The following is an 18820-nucleotide window of genomic DNA, read 5'->3' on the forward strand; positions in this document are numbered from 1 at the left end:
TCTAAAACAATATGGAAAATAGTGATACATATTTTATATTTGATATCCTTAAGACATTTCTAATGAACAGATAAAGATCAGAATCCTAGAGCTAAATCTTTTCACACCTGTTTCATACGCACCTGTTAAGTATCTTTGCAATGAAGGAGTGAAATAGGTATGCATTTTCTTGAAAAAGAAAAGATGATTTCCTAGCTTCTTAATGTGGAAATGTTAAATAATGATAGAAAGACAAATATTCTACTCAGAGGCTTAATAAATTCTGTTTTGTTGAATCAGAAAGTGGAGGCAGTTCCATAAGTGAGAGGATCTTATCAATTTCATGGTTTTCAAACCACTGAACATGGAGAATGACAAGAATAAAAAGAAGCTTAGTTCTTCCATAATAGTATTATGTGGTGGTGTAGGTGCAGCCTAATAAATTGAACAACTTAAAATTTTGTCTTTTGGCAAAGACAAAAGGAAGATGGTTTAACCCAAAAAACATTTTAACATACTTTAGATATTAAAAATATCCAAATATTGCAGGATGTAGAATAACAAATCGTGTGGATACCTGTGACAAAATCCTACTTGTGGATGACAGTTTATAACCTACCCTAGGTAGAAGGTGCAGGGGACTGAAAGTCTTAGACTTGTCACCAGCAGTAGATACGTTATTTTGAGGGAGGGTAGTTACAATGTTCCAGGCATCAAGTTCCTTTTATGTGGATATACATATTTTATGTGGATATACATATTTGAAAATTTGTGATATTCTTCCATTTTTATGAAGAATGTACTTGAGCATTATAACACATTCTCATTATTCACAGTGGTTCAATATAGCACTGAATGTCTCTGGGCAGGAGCATATCTGTTTTTTTTCAGGATGGAAAGGTATAATTTTAAAAAGAACCAGTTTCTGATTCCATTTTGTCATTTCCTAGGTGTCCATTCTCTGCCTCTTCTCTCCACAACATCTCCACCCCCCATACATACATACTTACATTTGGAAAACACTGGGCTATGTAGAAATGATCTGTATAGTCTCTCTCAATGGCAAAATATTCTGGATAATAAAGTGGAACCCCAAAATCCCACAGCTCCAAGGAAAATGTAATCAGAAGTTTCAGTGGGATACCTGTGAAAATCAAGAGTTTTAAGCTAAAGAAGAATATTTGAGGGAATTGTTTGACATCTAACACATGCAAGAATTCATGGCCTCTATGGACAGGAGAACTCCATATAAAAAGAAGAGACCATGATTAAGCAACAATAAGAAGATAAGATAAAACAAAAAGACGAAAAAACTAAAAATGAACTGTATTAGTTTTATATTCCTGCTTTAACAAACTGCCACAAATTTACTGACTTTAAAAACCACAGATTCATCATCTTACAGATCTGTAGTTTGGAAGTCTGACATAGGTCTCACTGGGTGGAAATCGAGGTGGTAGGAGGGGTGCATTCCTTTCTGGTAGGGGATGTTTCCTTGCCCCTTCCTGCTGCTGGGGGATGCTCGCATTTCTTGGTTTATGGCCCCCTTCCTTCACCTTCAAAGCCTGTAACACTCCATCTCTGTATTTTTTTGTAGTCAAATCCTATTCGGACCATAGCAGGAAAAGATCCACTTTTAAAGACCAACAGGGATAATTCATGATAATCTCTCCATTTTGAGGTTCTTCATTTTAATCACATGTTTAAAGTCCCTTTTGCCATGTGATCCTCACAGGTAATCACATATTCACAGGTTAGGGAATCAGGACCTGGACAGGACATCTTTGAGAGGCATATTTTTCTGCCTCCCACAATGACATATTAAAAATCCCATATTTGGGGCAGTAAAAAACAGAATTGGTATTATTGCAGAAAGTTTAATCAGTGTGGAAAATAGACTCGAAAAGTTCTCTGTAAATATTGAATTCATGAACAGAAATGTGATATAAAGAGGAAGAAGAATGAAGCCTATTATGTGAATATTTGGAGTTTCTGAAGAAGAGAGACCGGTATATAGGTAATTGTTCCTAAAGAAGAGTACACAGATTTTGGAAAAAAAAAAAAAAAAAAAAGCAAGGAGGTAACAGGAAACAAAACTTTTCTGAGCTAAAAAAAAAAAAGGCATATAGATGCAGAAAGGACATATAAAATGTGACAACTCAAAGAGACACAATATCAAAAAAGTTTCAAATTAGTATAATGATAAAAACATTTTTCATATACCTAGAAAGAAAATAAGATAACATATACTGTTGGGAAACAAAAATTAGGCTGGTCTCAGACTCCTGTTCTGTAGCAGTAAATACCAGAAGACAATAGAGCAACATCTTTAGTTTTTTGTTTATGTTGTTTTTTGTTGTTGTTGTTGTTGTTAAATCCATGCAATTTGTATTTCTTGTGTGATGACAACAGAAAACCATTCCTAAGTTTATAAGAGACCCTGAACTACACCTTGTTTGCTTTTCTGGATTGGGGATGGAGATGGGGGGAGAACTTAAGACCTACAACAATTTATTAGAAAATTATATAATATAAATGCAAAAGTCATGGCATATTAAAAAAAAACAGCTGATGGTATATCCTAGGGTTCTAGAATATAGATGTAGCTCTAAATAATTTTGTTAAGTCGAGTTAGAAAATCAAATGCAAAAAACTGCTTGTATGAGAAGATGTATAAATGCAAAAGTTAATTCAGCAACAACAATCTAGATTTGAATAACATTTTGTGATTTTTCCGATTTATTTATGCTGGCAGTGAAACCTGGTAATTTAAGAATATGAACAGATTTTAAAATATACCTAAATCATTCATCGCAAACTATGATCCACGGGCTCCCCAAATCTGGCTCACTGCTTGTTTTTGTATGGTCCATGACCTAAGGAGAGTTTTTATGTTTTTAAATGGTTGGGAAAAACAATGTTCTGTGATGTAAACATATGAAATTCAAATTTTGTTTATAAATAAAGTTTTATTGGAACACACCTACCCATTTATTGACATAGCATATGTGGTGCTAAAACAGCAGTGTTGAATGATTGCAGCAAATACGCAGATGTGTTGCTGTATTGCTTTGCATGGCTCAGAGCACTACAGATTGTTGTGACACAGTTGTAATTTGATTTTTCCTCTTGACCTTCAAAGCCTAACTATTTATGATCTGGCCCTTTACAGAAAAAGTTTGCAACTCCTGCCCTATAAACTTTAAACCATAAACTTTAGTGTATAAAGATTGGAATTTTCTTATTATTTAGGTAGCCAAATTTACTAAGTAATTGCCCTTTGGTGTTCTATCTACCCCAGCATTTCTTTGGTCTTCTATGGACCGGTGTTAAAAAACACGTCCGATATTCTTCATATTTAATCATCCAAAATTTCTGTTTTTCATCTCTGTGCCTTAAATGAAACATATTCATGTAAAGATTTTAGAATTTCATTTCCAACACATTCAGTTAGCTATTACAGTCTTATTAGAAATAGCAATGTTTTACTCTTGTATGCCAAAAATCTGTGTGCTTATAGAGATAAGCATGTACTGTATCAATAGGTAAGTTAGGTTATCAATCAGTTAATTAGCAAAGATTTGTTTGGCAGGTACAGTTATAGGTGAATTATATAGGGACAGTGGCTTTGAAATGAGGTTTTGAAGGATGCCTGTGAATTTAAGGTAGATGAGGCTGGGGCTAAGGTAACATCAAGGCAAAGAGAATGAGATCTGTAAAGCTGCTAAGCTGCCAATAGGGTCACATAGTTGGGAAATGAAAGAAATTCAGTGGCTAGAACACAATTTGGAGAAAAGTGACTGGAGTTGAGGCAATAAAGACCTGCTGGCCCAGGCTGAGAAGGCTGTTATATGCCACACAAAGTGATTTTCATCTATAGGCAGTAAGGATCCATTTTAGATTTTCATGCTATGAAGCCAATGTAATTGGATCAGTATCTTAAAATAATGGCTCTTAAACTTTTCAAATATACCACTCTCTAAATTTTTTTTTTCTAAATTTTTTTAATGCTAGGAATATACCATCACAGAACAAAAGTAGCATTGGGCTATACCCCCTATGTCCCATTTGTAATAAAAGTTTCCTTGAGGGAGGATATATACACAATCCCCTAATTATCCTAATAATTTATATAGTATGTAAATTTTGTGAGGAGGCTTTTAAATAAAATCAAATAATTTTAAATTTTCAAAATATTAAGAAGTTACCTGTAAAGCAAATCATCATCATCATCATCATCATCTGTCTGGCCTCTCCTGGGTACACAGAACTACCTTAAAATCAAACAATGTATGTTTACACACTGTACCAGTTTTATATGTGGCTTGTAAAACCTTTTTAAAACTAGAGATGGGGTGCCTGGATGGCTCAGTCGTTGATATTCTGCCTTTGACTCAGGTTGTGACCCTGGGGTCCTGGGATCCAGTCCTGCATCAGGCTCCCCGCAGGAAGCCTGCTTCTCCCTCTGCCTGTGTCTCTGCCTCTCTCTCTCTGTGTCTCTCATGAATAAATAAATAAAATATTTAAAGAACAAAACAAAAAAACCCTAGAGATAGATGTTTAATTATGGACTACTTGAACATATTTGGATTTTCTTTTCTTAGATATTTAAAAAAACAATATTAATGCTTAGCATTTCTTCTGATAAAATAAGCATATTTATTTTGAACACCTGTAAAGAATCTGACTAAAACTATATCTCACTATAAACATTGATTTAGATATAGTAATAAAAGTAGTTTTCCGGGTAATATTGTCTCACACTTACATGGACCTTTATATTTGCCACATTGTTTTCATAATAATGATCTTATTTCATCCTTACAATAATCTGTGATATATATAAAAGTGTTCTTTACTCCATTTTATAGATTTGAAGTCTACATCTCAGAGAGATTATCTGAACATACTCTGCACTGTAGAAGAAAGCCAGTGTGCTCTGTGATCAGATTTGCATTCAAATTTCTACCCTTTTCTTTGTTAACTGTGTGTGCCTGGAAAAGTCACTTAATCATTAGGAAACTCATCTTTCACGGTTGGAGTGAATTGTACTTATCCCATAGGCATGTTATGAGAATTTCTTTCTGATAATATGTATGACATACAAAGCACAGTAAATGGGGACTGCTGATAAGATTATTGTTGCTAATATTAATCGTCATCATTAATAAGGGCCCAACACCCATTAGTCATATTTTCAAAACCCTAATGTTCTGAAAAAATAAAAAAAAGTTCTGCAAAATAAGTTTTTCCCCAAGTTTTACATAAACTCAGTTGTGGCATAACCATATTTAAAATGACGTGGGGCTATTTATGTAGTGTTGTTTACTTTTCTAGTCAGTGTCAATAGTGGTAAGATTTTGCTATGAATTACTAATATACTGATCCTGCTTTGCTCCAGGAGAGTTACATAATTATAGTAAATGGGACATATTCCCTCTCTGGAATCTAAAAACCTTCAAGACACAACTGGACCAAACATTTTAGATTAAGGACTATAAATATATTTATTATTTGTGACTCTTTTAATAACAACTTTATTGAAATGTATTTCACAACCATTACATTTATTACTTTAGACTGTGTAATTCAGTAGTTTTGTAGCATATTTACATAGTTGTACAACTATCCCCACTATGTAATTCTAGAATGTTTTGATAAGCTCAAAAAAGAAACCCTGTATCCATTATCAGTCATGTCCCATCTCTTCCACTCTCACTCTCAGCCTTACATAACTGTTAATCTATTTTCTATCTCTGTGGATTTTCTCATTCTGGACATTTCATAGAAAGAGAAGAAGAGAAATGATGTATTAATTGGAGTTTTGTGCCTGGCTTCTTTCACTTAGCATATGTTTTCAAGGTTCACCCATGGTGTAACACGTATCAATATTTCATTTCTTTTTATGGTGGAATAATATTCCATTGTATGGTTATATAACTTTTCCTTATCTATTCATCATGGATTGTTTCCACTTTTTGGCTGTAAGAATAATGCTGCTATGAACATCCATGTACAAGTTTTTATGTGGACATATGTTTTCATTTCTCCTGGGTAAATATTGGAGTTGCTGGATCATATGATTTACTTTATGTTTTTTGGGGGGAACTGCCAAATGGTTTTGAAGGTGGCTGTGCAGCATTATACTTTTCCACCAGCAGTGTGTGAAGGTTCTAGTTTCCCTTAATCCTCACTGACACTTTATATTGTCTGTCTAGTGAAGTAGTTTTGATTTGAATTTCGCTAGTGACTAATGAAATTTAGCATCTTTGCATGTGCTTGTTGGCAATTTGTTTTTATTCTTTGAAGAAATCTCTATTTAATCCTTTGCCCTTCTAAAAATTGGATTATTTGCATTTTTACTGTTGAGTTGTAAGAGTTCTTCATTATTCTGGGTGTAAGTCCCATATTGGATATATGATTTGCAAATATTTTCTCCTTTCCTGTGGGTTGTCGTTTCACTTTGTTGGTCATGTACTTTGGAGCACAGAAGTTTTTCTTTCTTCTAATGAAGTGCAATATACCTATTTTTCCCATAGTGGCTTGTATGTTTTGCGTTGTTTCTAAGAAACTGTTGCCTGACTCAAGGTCACGAAGTTTTACTCCTCTGTTTTCTTCTAAGCATTTTTAAATTTCAGTATTTACTTCTAAGTCTATGATTCATTTGAGTTAATTTTTGTGTATGGTATGAAACAGTACTTTGATGTAGGAAAGATGTTAAGATTTGGACCCGACAGCCAAGAAAGAATTCTTGAGACATCTTTGGTCCAATAAGGTGATTTTATTAAAGCACAAGGTTAGGACCTATGGGCAGAAATAGCTGCACTGGGGTCATGAGCAGTGGCCAACTATATCCCAATTTTCAAGGTGAGAGTTGGTTAAGGACAGCATAAGTCTCTAAGGAACTTTGGAAGCAACATTTCCAGGACCTTGAGGGGGCTAGCTATTGTTTGAGAAAAAGTCATTTATTACTATCTAATAAAATCTTAGTCATGAGACCCTTCCAGTGTATATCATTGGGTCATATACTTGGGGGATGATTGCCAACATGTATCCTGCGAGGAGGTAGAGGTGAAGGAAGTTTCCAAAGAAATTTTTATGTATTAAAATGGACTTATAGGATCCTGAGGGTCAGGCTAAGATCGCCTTTTGCCCTTAGCAAAGTGTTCGCATCAAGGCAGCTGAGCTCCTAAAGGAAAGTCACTCTGCCTGTTTCAAGGATGTGGCAGTGGGCTGTAGAGAGTAAGGAAATTTAATTTTTCTTTTTGCCTTTTTTTCCCATATCAGACTTCCATTTTATTCTTCTGCAGCATCATTTTTTAAAAAGACTATGCTTTCGTATTATCATGCTTGAGCTGGATTATTATCACTACTTAAAAACAGTCTAAAGATTGCAAGCTATTTTTAATGATATGATTAAAATTAGTGAAACTTGTGTTCTTAAATGCTTGGGGTTAGATTTTGAGTTGGTGTTATTATTATGAGACAGTGGTTAAGAACCATTTAAACTTGATACTCTTATCTATAAAAGAGCAGTTGCAACATAAAACTAGAGGTAAGTTCAGTGCCTGGCACATAATAGGTATTCAGTAAATAGTTGCTGAACAAAAAATGAATAAATAATATGTTATTTGATTATTTTTATATTGCTTTTTAATGGGCATTTAGTTTAGAAAGTAGCATATTTAAACATTTAAGGTTAAATAAATACAATTATTTTATAGGTCAATACTGTATAAATTACAATAACAGAGAACAAATTCAAATTGGTCCCTTTATATCATATTCAACTCTAAAATACAGTGAACACATCTCTAACTACTTTTCAGATAATCACTATAAAATCAACTATTCTTAAAATATGATCTGCAGAAATAATGTTACTATTTATTACAGTGGAAAGGGGGTCTTTAGTTAAATAAATTTCAGAGACATTGGGTCAAGTAAATTAAATAGACTTAGTACAGGATTTCTCAGAACCTTTTTTTTTTTTTTTTGAAGGTGTGCCTTGTGAAAAAGGGACACAGTATACAACATTTTCTGAGTATATTTGACCAAAGAAACTTAATTCAATTGAATATAGAACAGACTTAGCAAACCCAGAAACACCTCTTGGAAAATGCTACCACAGTGATTTTATTTTGCGGGTATTAGGGCACTGGAGGTCATCCATTTTTAATGTTTCCATATACTCTATTTCAAATTCCAGTAAGAAAAAGCAACCAAGAGCATTGTTATTGGTATCTGGAATTGAATTTGCCAGGAATGCAAGCACAGCTTCCTCAGTAAAGATCTCGCCTTTGGAAACATCTTACCCCTTGGCAGCTCTCCAGAGTTCAGACTTGGCAGCATCAAGGACACAGCACAAGGTGTGTTTATTTGATTTAACATTTGGCAAAAGGTGTTTTGACTTGTGGTTTGTTTTCTCTCACTTGTTTTTCTTGTTTTGGTTTGTTTGCTTCTGGCAATGAACTTGAGTTTGGAATGTGGTTCTTTCTTAAGGAAGATGGGGGTATGTTTTTACTTACATTTGTTTTGTGGCATTTGGGCAAATCCAAGTAAGTAAAGCAAGGTCTGCAGAGCTATAAATCTATATCTGACTTATTGTTTAAATCGTTTAGTATTATTAGTTGTCTATTAGGATTTGGTCCTCCATAAAATACTTCATCTCTCTTATGTTTGATACACTATGATACTTTGGTACATCACGATATTTTGGTAATTATACATAGATTATAATCAATGTCCCTATACAGTAAGTAATGAACAGATTAGGATCATCATAAAATGTCATTCAATGTCACTTTTAATCTTTCTTGATTAATGGGTATATTTGCGTTTCACCTGTTTTGTGGGAAGAGAAAATATGTTACCCAATCAAAGCATATGAGCCCCCATACATCTCTGACCTTATCTTCTGCTGTCCTCTTCCACCTCTTCCTCTGCTCAGAACCTTTCAATGGCTCTCTCTTTGACTCAAGATAAAAGCTAAAGCTCTTAAACTGGCCTATAGGTCTCTGCAAGAGATGGTTCCTTGTTACTGCTCTAATCTCATCTCTAATCACTCACTTGCTCAGCCATACTGGCTCCTGTCTTGTTCTTTGAACATACCAGACGTGTTCCCATCTCAGGGTTTTTATACTATTCCCTCTATTGAATTACTCTTCCCTAGGTATCTGCATAGCCAATTTTTTTTTTAATTTTTTTTTTTTAACTTTTATTTATTTATGATAGTCACAGAGAGAGAGAGAGAGAGGCAGAGACACAGGCAGAGGGAGAAGCAGGCTCCATGCACTGGGAGCCCGACGTGGGATTCGATCCCGGGTCTCCAGGATCGTGCCCCGGGCCAAAGGCAGGCGCCAAACCGCTGCGCCACCCAGGGATCCCTGCATAGCCAATTTATTTACTTTCTTTTGGGTCTTTATTATGAAGATCACTGTCTAAATGAGGTCTTACCTGGTCACCATCCAAATATCCCTGCTCTCTATTTTCTACTCCGCATTTAACACGATATAATAAACTGGATATTTAATACTTAATTGTGTTGCTTATGACATTATTCTTCACAAGAATATTGTTTCCTATGAGGGCAGGTGTGTTTGTTTGTTCTCTTTTACTCCATCTCTAGCAACTGGAGTCATCCTTGGTCCCTGATGAGCGAATGAATGAACCACCAGTTAATATAGCAAACATTTTTTAAGCGCTTAACCATGAGGGAGGCACGAGGCTGATTGGTGACCACACATGTGGTGTCTAAATGGAGTGTGTCTCCATCCGATGGGGGTGATGAAGTCATGGCACAGGAGGTGAAAGAATCACCTGGGGCAGAACAAAGGAGCCAGAAGTTTATTGAATACACTGAAAGGGAGTGGTGAGCAGAACAGCAGAGGAGAGGTTGCCTGCAAAGAGGCTGTTTTTGAAGGGAGAAGGGGAGGAGGTATGCCATCGGATGGACTTCTCCTTTCTGGTCTCTGTGCCTAATTATAAGTATCCCATCGGTCAGGTAGAGCCTCTGGGCATTTTGAGGTGGGTCTCCCGATGGGCCCTTCCACATTCCATTGCTGAAGCCTGTTTACCTGAGAGCTGCCTCCACGATACAGGGATGAAATACACAGGTCCTGTCCTCAGAAGTACCGTTTGAAGGGCGGTGGGCGGTCACAGCAGCCATCTCACTACACTGTAGTGTTGTGATAAGAGTATGAATACCGTGCTGTCATCACTCGGAGAAGAAACAGCATTTGAGTCAGAGTGTGTTGGGCTTATGGAAGGCTTCTTTCTTTAAAAAGGTAACTTTTTATTTTTATTTTTATTGATCAGTTGGAATAGCCTAGGTTATGCTGTAGGAACAAACATCCCAATTCAATGTCTTTACACAACAAATGTTTGTTTCTCATACAGATTACATGTCCAAAATGTGTTGATAGGAAGGCTCATGTACTTCCATGATCCAGGTGCAGCAATGGGAAGAGAGTGGCTAATTATGCACTGGCATGTAGAGTTTTATTGGTCAAAACAAATTTCAAAATGAGGACTGTGAAATGCAATATCATCTCTACCCAGAGGGAAAGAAAAATTGGAAGATATGTGAGTAGAATTAATGACTGCTATACCTTTCTACTGTTTTAAAGGAGTAGAAGATATCCAGGTAAAGAAGTACTTGAAAGTATTTCAGAGAGGGGAGGAGCATGAGCAAAGGCAGTAAGATGTTATGTTGTGTGATAATTTCAGGGAACTGTATGCAATTCAAAGTAGTCAGAGCACAGTGTTGGTGTGGGGTTAAGACAGGTAGAGAGTGGAGGGAGAACAGGGTTTAGATCACATCAAACTACGAAATTAGAACTCCATCCTAAAGGACATAGGGAAACACTGAATGATATAATATACTTCAGGGAAGTTTCTTGATTAAACTTAATTTGTGGAAGATTATGCTAGAAGCAGTGTGGGGGATGGTTTGAGGGGAGCAAGACCTGAGACAGCAAAACCAATTATGATACTAATGCAGTAATGCTGGTGAGACTCCAGATGAAGGCAGACAGAGAAATGATAAAGGAGCAGAGCAAAGGGTAAAAAGGCAGGAAAAGTATATACATGGGGGTGGTGGACTCCAGGGCACTGAGGGGGCCTTGGTAGAAAAAAGGGCACTTAGTCCACTGAGATGATAGTAGAGGTAATGGCATGAACAGTATTCATACCTTAGCATGTGTGTGTGGATTTACGTGTGTTTGGTGTGTATATAAATGTGTATGTTGGTGCGTGAGAGTGTGAGTTAGAGTAGGCTTGTAAGTGTGCAGTTCTTACCTAGTGATCCGTATATTCTTTGCGGCTTGGGGAACCAGCTCATGTGCCTAGAATAAAATGAAGGTGGGTTGAAGACTTTAGGAGAGCCCTGCAAGTTGTAATGGGTCAAATGGGACATACCGCCAAGTTGGAGCAGAGAAGTTGCTGGGAAGTGTCATTATGTACTTGAAAAAAATCAGATTATACATTGTACTGCAAAAATTGCTTTGGGAAGCTCAGTTGCTTTTTCTTTAAATTGTTTAGAGTTCAGTAATAATTCAAAAATGTACACTTGAAAAGACTTTTGTGTATACTACTTCCATTAGAGGGACTCATGAGATGTAATCTAGCTCCAGCCCCAGAATTTTGGTTAATGTGATAATAAGGACCCAATCATTTCACAACAGAGGGAATACAAATTTCTAAAATTAGTGAGGTAGTTATCCAGTGCTTTTGTAAAATCCTTCTTTTATGATACACTTTCAAATAAAGTAGTGTAATGTGACAGTGAAGTTTAATTTTTGAAGAGAAGATAGAGAAATGACTGGAATACTTGTGATATTTTTCTTAAAGGTTTTAGAAGAGATGGTTTGGAATGTTCTATAATTTAAAGGATATTTTAAAATCATGTTTCTTGTTTGCCGTGGTGTATTAGACCCATGGTTAAGATATTTGGGAGCTACATTTATTATTGCAAATTAAAGTTTTGAGGCCTGGATGACAGAACCAGTTTTATCTAATAGCAGAGTACTTCCCTAGGGACCCATACTGGCCTGCTCAATGCATGTAGTGGGAATATAGATACATACAGATATCGATATAGGTATATTAACTTTATATATATATATATACACATATATAAACTTAGTACAACTTAGAGATACAGTTATCAGTTTTAAAACTGGAGAGAAGTGTTTAAGCCTGTTTGATTGTTTGTTTAGAAGCCAACCATTTTACAAAGTATTTTTGAGTACTGATTATGTGCATATACTGAAAGCATATGAAAGCATGAAAGTGCTACTCTCTTAATCCAGGATTTCCAAGAATACTGAGAATAAAACAGCATATGTAATTTGGCATCTTAAAAGTTAATCCACAGATACTTTTGTTGAAGCCATTTAGCTGATAATAGAAGATAGGAGACCAAATAGTAGCAGACAAGTGTATAATTTATATGTAATTAAGTTAGTATAGGCATAGTATATCCTGAGACCATTCTCATACTCTAAGAACCTTGAACTATAAAGGAACTCATTGACTTTTTAAATGAATGTGAGGTCATCAAGTTCAGGTTGTGTTTTTTGTTTATAAAAGCCATTTGGACTGTGTTGTAACCTCAACAGTGAGTAACCGATTAAACCGGCATGACAGCATGACGTAATGATACTAATAACATTTAATGAACACTTACTATGTGAGAAGCGCCATGTTAAGTACTTTATATCTTTAGCTATTTAATTGAGTGTTCACAACAGCTGTATGGGAGAGGTATTCTTACTGTGCCTATTTTAAAAATGGTAAATGAGCTTAGTTTGGTAAATAAGTAAAAAATTATAGAACCAGAAGGAAATAAGTTAAAATAGAGAAAAGTTAATCCATCTTTTATCAAGCTCATATTCCTATAAGACATAGAGAATTAATAGTTACATTTTAAACCTCCAGGTGTTTTTAACTTTTTACAATAACTAATCATAAAATATGGGTGATTTAAGTTAACACAACTGTCTTCTGAAAAATATTTACTCAATAACGTGTATTGAGTGTCTACTATGTGCCACAGTTTTCTAATTGTTTTGGGTTTCAGTATATAAAAACAAAGATCCCTGCTCTTGTGGTACTATATTCGAATGGAGGGAATTCAGAAAATAAACAGTAGAGTAAATTTGATACTAAAAAGCCTTTTTAATATTTTCAAATAGTTGATAGAACTAAGGAAAAACAACTTTTCTGTTGCAACATTGATAGTCTAATTGTTCCTATTGTTTTATAGTGCTTACGTCAAATCATGAAAAGGATGAAATATTGATTGTCATTTATTTTAAATAATTAATTTGAGATTAAATATTATTGACCATTATTTTGAAGACATCTCTCCCTTTCCTCCCTCCTTACACACTGAAGATGCAGCATTCCAAGAAAGCAATTAAATGTCATTTGCCATTTGTAAAAGAACTTTGTTTTGTATAATTACAGACCTGGGTGGTCTGTGGCTAAAATGGAAGGAAAGTGAATTGAAAAAAAAGAAAAAAAAGTCTTCGGACATATTTTTCCTATGAAGGACACATTAAAGTGTGGTCTTAGCACCTTAAAATAACTGCAAATGCTCATGGTTGAAGATTCAATTTTGCTCTCTTTGTTCATCTCTATCGGTGTGTCTTTATGTGTGCATGAGAAAAAAGAGGAAGGGCAAGAATAAATATGAGATTGAATTATGCCGGGGCTCCCTAGGTGCTTTTGTTACAGGAGCTTTTCAGAATCCTACCACTGTAATTCCAGGAATTGACTAAACATTTACATATATTGTTAGAATACAGGACGCCATTTGTCTGTGTCTTGGGGTTCTTCTACTCTCTCTTAAGCGATCTTAGTATTGCTAAATAGGATCTTCTTTTATGTATGCATCTCCAGTAGACCACTCTGAACCGCTCTATTTGGTAGGCCATCTTTCATTAATTCTCTCTTGTGAATGCTTTAAGGAGTTAAATAATGGATATGGTTTATGGACTTCATTATTGAAGTAGTAATGATGTGGTACAGTGAAAAATTAAAATGTTCAATCACAAGGTCATTAACAAAGAATGAAAAATAATTAAGGGCAAAAGAAGAAAGACGGTTTTAAGATAAAATTCAAACTTGCGTATAAAAAGACCACTGTGTTGAGAGGCATTGGAAAGATTTCTGCAAAGGATAGAATCTGTATTAAAAGAAAAGTCCAGTTCTGTTAGTAACTAGATTTTTGTATAGAAGAGATAACATGAAAGTCTTTGGAACAGGCTGTAGAAAGGTTTTGGAAAAAGTAGAGGTAACTAAAGTGACAAGTGTAGTTAAAAAATGAACAGTAAGGAGTATGATACATTATGGAGAAATATGGTCCCATCAGAAATCATGATCATGGCTAATAAATGTGAACAAGTTTGAGAAGATTTTTTCTTTATTAATTGCTTTAGGGACTTTATTCATAGACTAAGAGTTGCTTACTTTCATGAAATCCTGTTTTCTGATCTGAGCTAAACAGGGTAAGTTTAAAGTCAGGGGCTCAGAGCAGTTCATAGCCTTTTTACTACATTCATTTTTAAATGCCTTATTTGAAAGAGGATGTCCTAGTTTATGATTTTCATGTTTTTTTTTTCCCTTTTAGAAAGAGGCAGATGGTATGAAAACTGGACTCCCTTATTTAAAGGGAATGTTGATATTTATAACCAAGCTTATCTCCAGCAAGATTTGTTTTTTGCAGCTGTTCCAGGTTGGAAAAAAAATATTATATTAAAGCCCTGGCTTGTTTTTCTTTCCATATTTGGGGGGTGGGGGGAATCTTCAGAATGTGAAAAAGTGATGTTTGATTTTAAACATGAATGCAATGTAAACTGTGATTTTTTCCTTCTATATGTGAATTTTCTGTTTGTATGCTGTGATGATATTACTCTTTTTGTTTCGCTGATCTATTTCCTAGATACATCACACTTGAAAAATAATTTACTCATCATTTTCATATCATCAAAGTATTCTAGGAAGTATAGTAGACTTTTATTAAGAGCTGGCCTGTTTTATTAAACAAACCATTTTCTAATTTTCTATTTTGATATTTTAGTCATTTTCTTTCTGCTCAGAGCATCTTTTTCACTGGGAAATTAAGGTTTTTTTTAATGTTTTTTTTAACATCTAATATTTATTTTTCTTTTTTATTTTCTAGTCTTTGCTTTGGTTTTTAATAGAAGCTGCTGGACCATTTCTGTGGCATAGTTTAGACATTTTAAAAATAAATAAAATTAAAATTAAAAATTAATTTTATTTTATGCTCTAAACTTAATACATGGAACTATCTCTTTGGGCACATGGTAACACTAAATGAATATGCTGTACACACAAAATCTTTGTGCATATTTGTCCTGTATATGTACCCACACATACACAGTTTTTCATAAAGAAGGGTGTCTTTGTAGTAAATATATTGATTCATTGTGAATAAATGTTATTACTGATTTATTAGAGATAATTTATGCAGCTTGCTTGTCAAATTAAAACAAGCTCCACTATCTTCTTGAATATGAAATTTTATGCAAATTATGATTGTCAGACTTATATATTTTTTCTTTTTAACAATTGAAACCAAAACTTTTATTTGAAAGTTTTTATTGCCTGAGATGCATGAGTGGCTCAGTTGGTTAGGCATCATCTGACTCTTGTTTTAAGCACAGGTCATGATTCAGGGTGATGGGCTAGAGCCCTGTGCCAGGCTCCACACTCAGCACAGAGCCTGCTTGTCCTTTCCCCTTTGCTCCGCCTCATCTGCTCATGCTGTCTCTCTCTCAAATAAATAAGTAAATAAAATCTTTTTAAAAAGTTTGTATTGCCTGTCTTTTAGCACTTATAGTTAAACTATTTATTTTAACATCATGAAGACTAGCATATTTGCTAAATCTATTACAGATAGTTTATTTCCAGAGAGTTTCTGTTTTCTGAGTAAATCCTGTAAACTTCAATCTTTAATTCACAAAATTATCACTCTTATCTCTTATTATGTAGATAATGAACACCTTTAGTTGATTTTTATCAGTTCCATTTGTTACAAATCTTTTATTATTCTCTTATTCGTTATAATGATACTCATAGTTTAAAGTGTTAAGTGAAGGACATGGGAATTCTTTGTTGGTTATCACTTATTTGTCTTTTCATAAGGAACGCTTTTCATGCTAGTATAACAGTTCATTGCACAAATGCCGTTCTTTCCTTGCATGGATGTTTGCCTAAGGTAGGTTTAGTAGAAATTTAAATGCAATTTTCAAATTAAGAAACAAATCGACATGAAACAATGAAAGATGTTAGTTAACATTTTGTTGCTTTGTCTTCTCACCATGTAACAAAGCAAGTGATTCTACAGAAGGTATTAAACTGTGCAAATAAAAATCATGCATGTCACTATTCCTGGTTTTCTTGTTATTACTGCATGTTCCCAATGGATACCTATATGAGTGAGCATTTAAGGACCATGTGACTGGGGTCGTCTATATTCATTTTCTAGTTCTTTAGCCAAGAGATCCAAAGTATGTTTTTCAAATTATTTGAAAATAATAAAGGTGAAAAGATGCTTTTTCAACCAGTACCTTATATTTCTGAATGACATATAAGTTCAGATACAAATGGCAGGGGCAGAAATAAAATGAACTCTTATATGACATAACTGAAGGAGATGCTATGTTTAATCATATAAATATAGAAGTAACAGTGTATGAGAGAAAATGAAATAAAGTATATTTATAAAGAGAAAATGAAATAATGTATATTTATAAACTATATTAAAATAATTGACTTTTTAAATTCAGAAAACATTTATGTATTTCCTGTGCTTGTGGCCTTTAAACATCAGTGATCATTATTCTGTTTGTTCATGAGGGCAAATAGCAAACAGCTGACAATAATCATTCTCTTTTAGAAATAACTTCTAGAGGACCTGGTTCAGAGGCAAAATGTTAATTAATTAATTAACTAATTAATTGATTAATTTTTAAAGATTTTATTTCTTCATGAGAGACACAAAGAGAGACAGGCAGAGATACAGGCAGAGGGAGAAGCAGGCTCCCTGCGGGGAACCCTATGCGGGACTCCATCCTGGGACTCCAGGATCACGACCTGAGCCAGAAGGCAGACACTTAACTGCTGAGCCACCCAGGTGTCCTGCAAAATGTTAATTTATCTGGAGGAGGATTTTATCAACACTGTTGAAAATTGGCCAGTGGGAAAGAGAGAAAACTTGCAGGGTACTAAAGCTGCCTTACAGTAGAATAAAAATTGATCCTAAAATAAAAACCATTAAAACATGTTTGTTTGTGTTTTAAGATTTTATTTATTTATTCATGAGAGACAGAGAGAGAGAGAGGCAGAGACACAGGCAGAGGGAGAAGCAGGCTCCATGCAGGAAGCCTGATGCAGGACTTGATCCCAGGACCCTGGAATCACAATCTGAGCCAAAGGCAGATGGTCAACTGCTGAGCCATGTAGGCACCCCTAAAAACATATGTTAATGTAGTGACATTTTAACTTATTAATAAAAATATAGTTTAGGAAAGGATTCTTTAAAATTACACATTATTTTGTGTTTAAAAATAATTACTAGTAATAACTTGTATAGCTGTGTTTAACTGAATAATTACTATCAGGTGACCCATTCCAGGTATATATTAATTAGTTTTCTTTAGCTGCATAACAAATTACCATAAACTTAATGGCTTAAAGCAACAACCATTTATTAGCCCCAGTTTTGTGGGTCAGAAGTCCAGCGTGGCCTGACTGAGAGTTCTCTCCTCAGGATCTTACAAACCTTAAATCAAATGCCAACCACGATGCTTAGGGCTCTGTGGCAGCATCTACTTCTAAACTCGTATAAATTGTTTGCCAAATGTAGTTTCTTGTGGTTGTAGGACTGAAGTCCTCATTTCCTCTTAGCTAAGTGACCTCTTTCAGGCCACTCATATGTCTTGCCACATGGCCTCATCCAGCAGTGGAGAGTTTCTCATGTATTAAATCCCTTTCAGATTGAATCTCTCTAATTTCTCTATGACCTCTAAATCAAGATTTAAAGTGCTCTTATTATTAAGTGAATCCCACTTCGATAATATCCCTATTTTAAAGTCAGCTGATACAGCCATTAATTAAATCAGTGAAACTTCTTTTGCCATTTAATGTACCGTAATCATAGAAGTTATATTTCATCATATTCATAGATTCCCATACTCAAACTTTGATTTATTATGTGCTCCAAGATCACCTCATTATTTCTGTAGCTAATACCAAGTCTTTCTTGCTTTACTCAACGTTTTTGTATTTACATTTGACACACCACTTCCTACATCTCTGCCATATTACCATACTTTTTTCTTACCTGGGTTTAAAACAGGATAGACATAGAGAATCCACACACTGAGATTTCTATTTTTAAAAAGCAGCTTATGAATTTCTAGGCAAAGTTACTCTGGGTCTCTACTGGACATTCAAAACTCTTTTGAGAAACCACAGAGTATCCCAGTTAATTGCAAAAAGCTGTAATATATTTAGGAAATGATGTGAGAGAAGTATAGTAATGAAATATCTTATAAGGTCATTGGACAACATATTTTGAGGTACAGGTTAAGCTGGGTGCAATACAAGGGGGGCATGAGAGAATAATGGAAAAAAGAAAACCAGTGTGAATACAAGGCAGTTATTACGCTGGCCGTGGCTGCAAGTAGAAAACATAGACTTTTGTTTAGTCAAGTGGGAAATCTCTGGACATGCTGTACAGAGCCAATTATAGTTGACCCTTGAATAACATGAGTTTGAACTATGTGTTTAAAATATACAGATTTTTTCA

General features: G+C 34.8%; 1 protein-coding gene across 25 annotated transcripts in view; it reads left to right on the forward strand.

Moving 5' to 3' along the window:
• The window catches only part of TRIQK (triple QxxK/R motif containing), an 85084-nt gene that overhangs the window by 3815 nt on the left and 62449 nt on the right, over positions 1-18820 (forward strand). For 11 of the 25 annotated variants that reach the window (XM_072803928.1, XM_072803942.1, XM_072803927.1 and 8 more), the window contains exon 2: positions 8189-8348. The exons of 4 other annotated variants lie outside the window; for them this stretch is intronic. Coding sequence is in view for 5 of the 21 variants with exons in the window: in XM_072803924.1 (XP_072660025.1) it covers positions 10504-10563 (60 nt within the window). In the remaining 16 variants the exon portion in view is untranslated. Of the gene's footprint in view, positions 1-8188; positions 8349-10377; positions 10564-14614; positions 14720-18820 lie in introns of those variants that run through there. 10 more of the 25 variants (XM_072803924.1, XM_072803926.1, XM_072803929.1 and 7 more) reach the window with 4 other exon arrangements.

The sequence above is a fragment of the Canis lupus genome, chromosome 28 (assembly GCF_048164855.1).
Source record: "Canis lupus baileyi chromosome 28, mCanLup2.hap1, whole genome shotgun sequence".
NCBI classification, from domain to species: domain Eukaryota; kingdom Metazoa; phylum Chordata; class Mammalia; order Carnivora; family Canidae; genus Canis; species Canis lupus.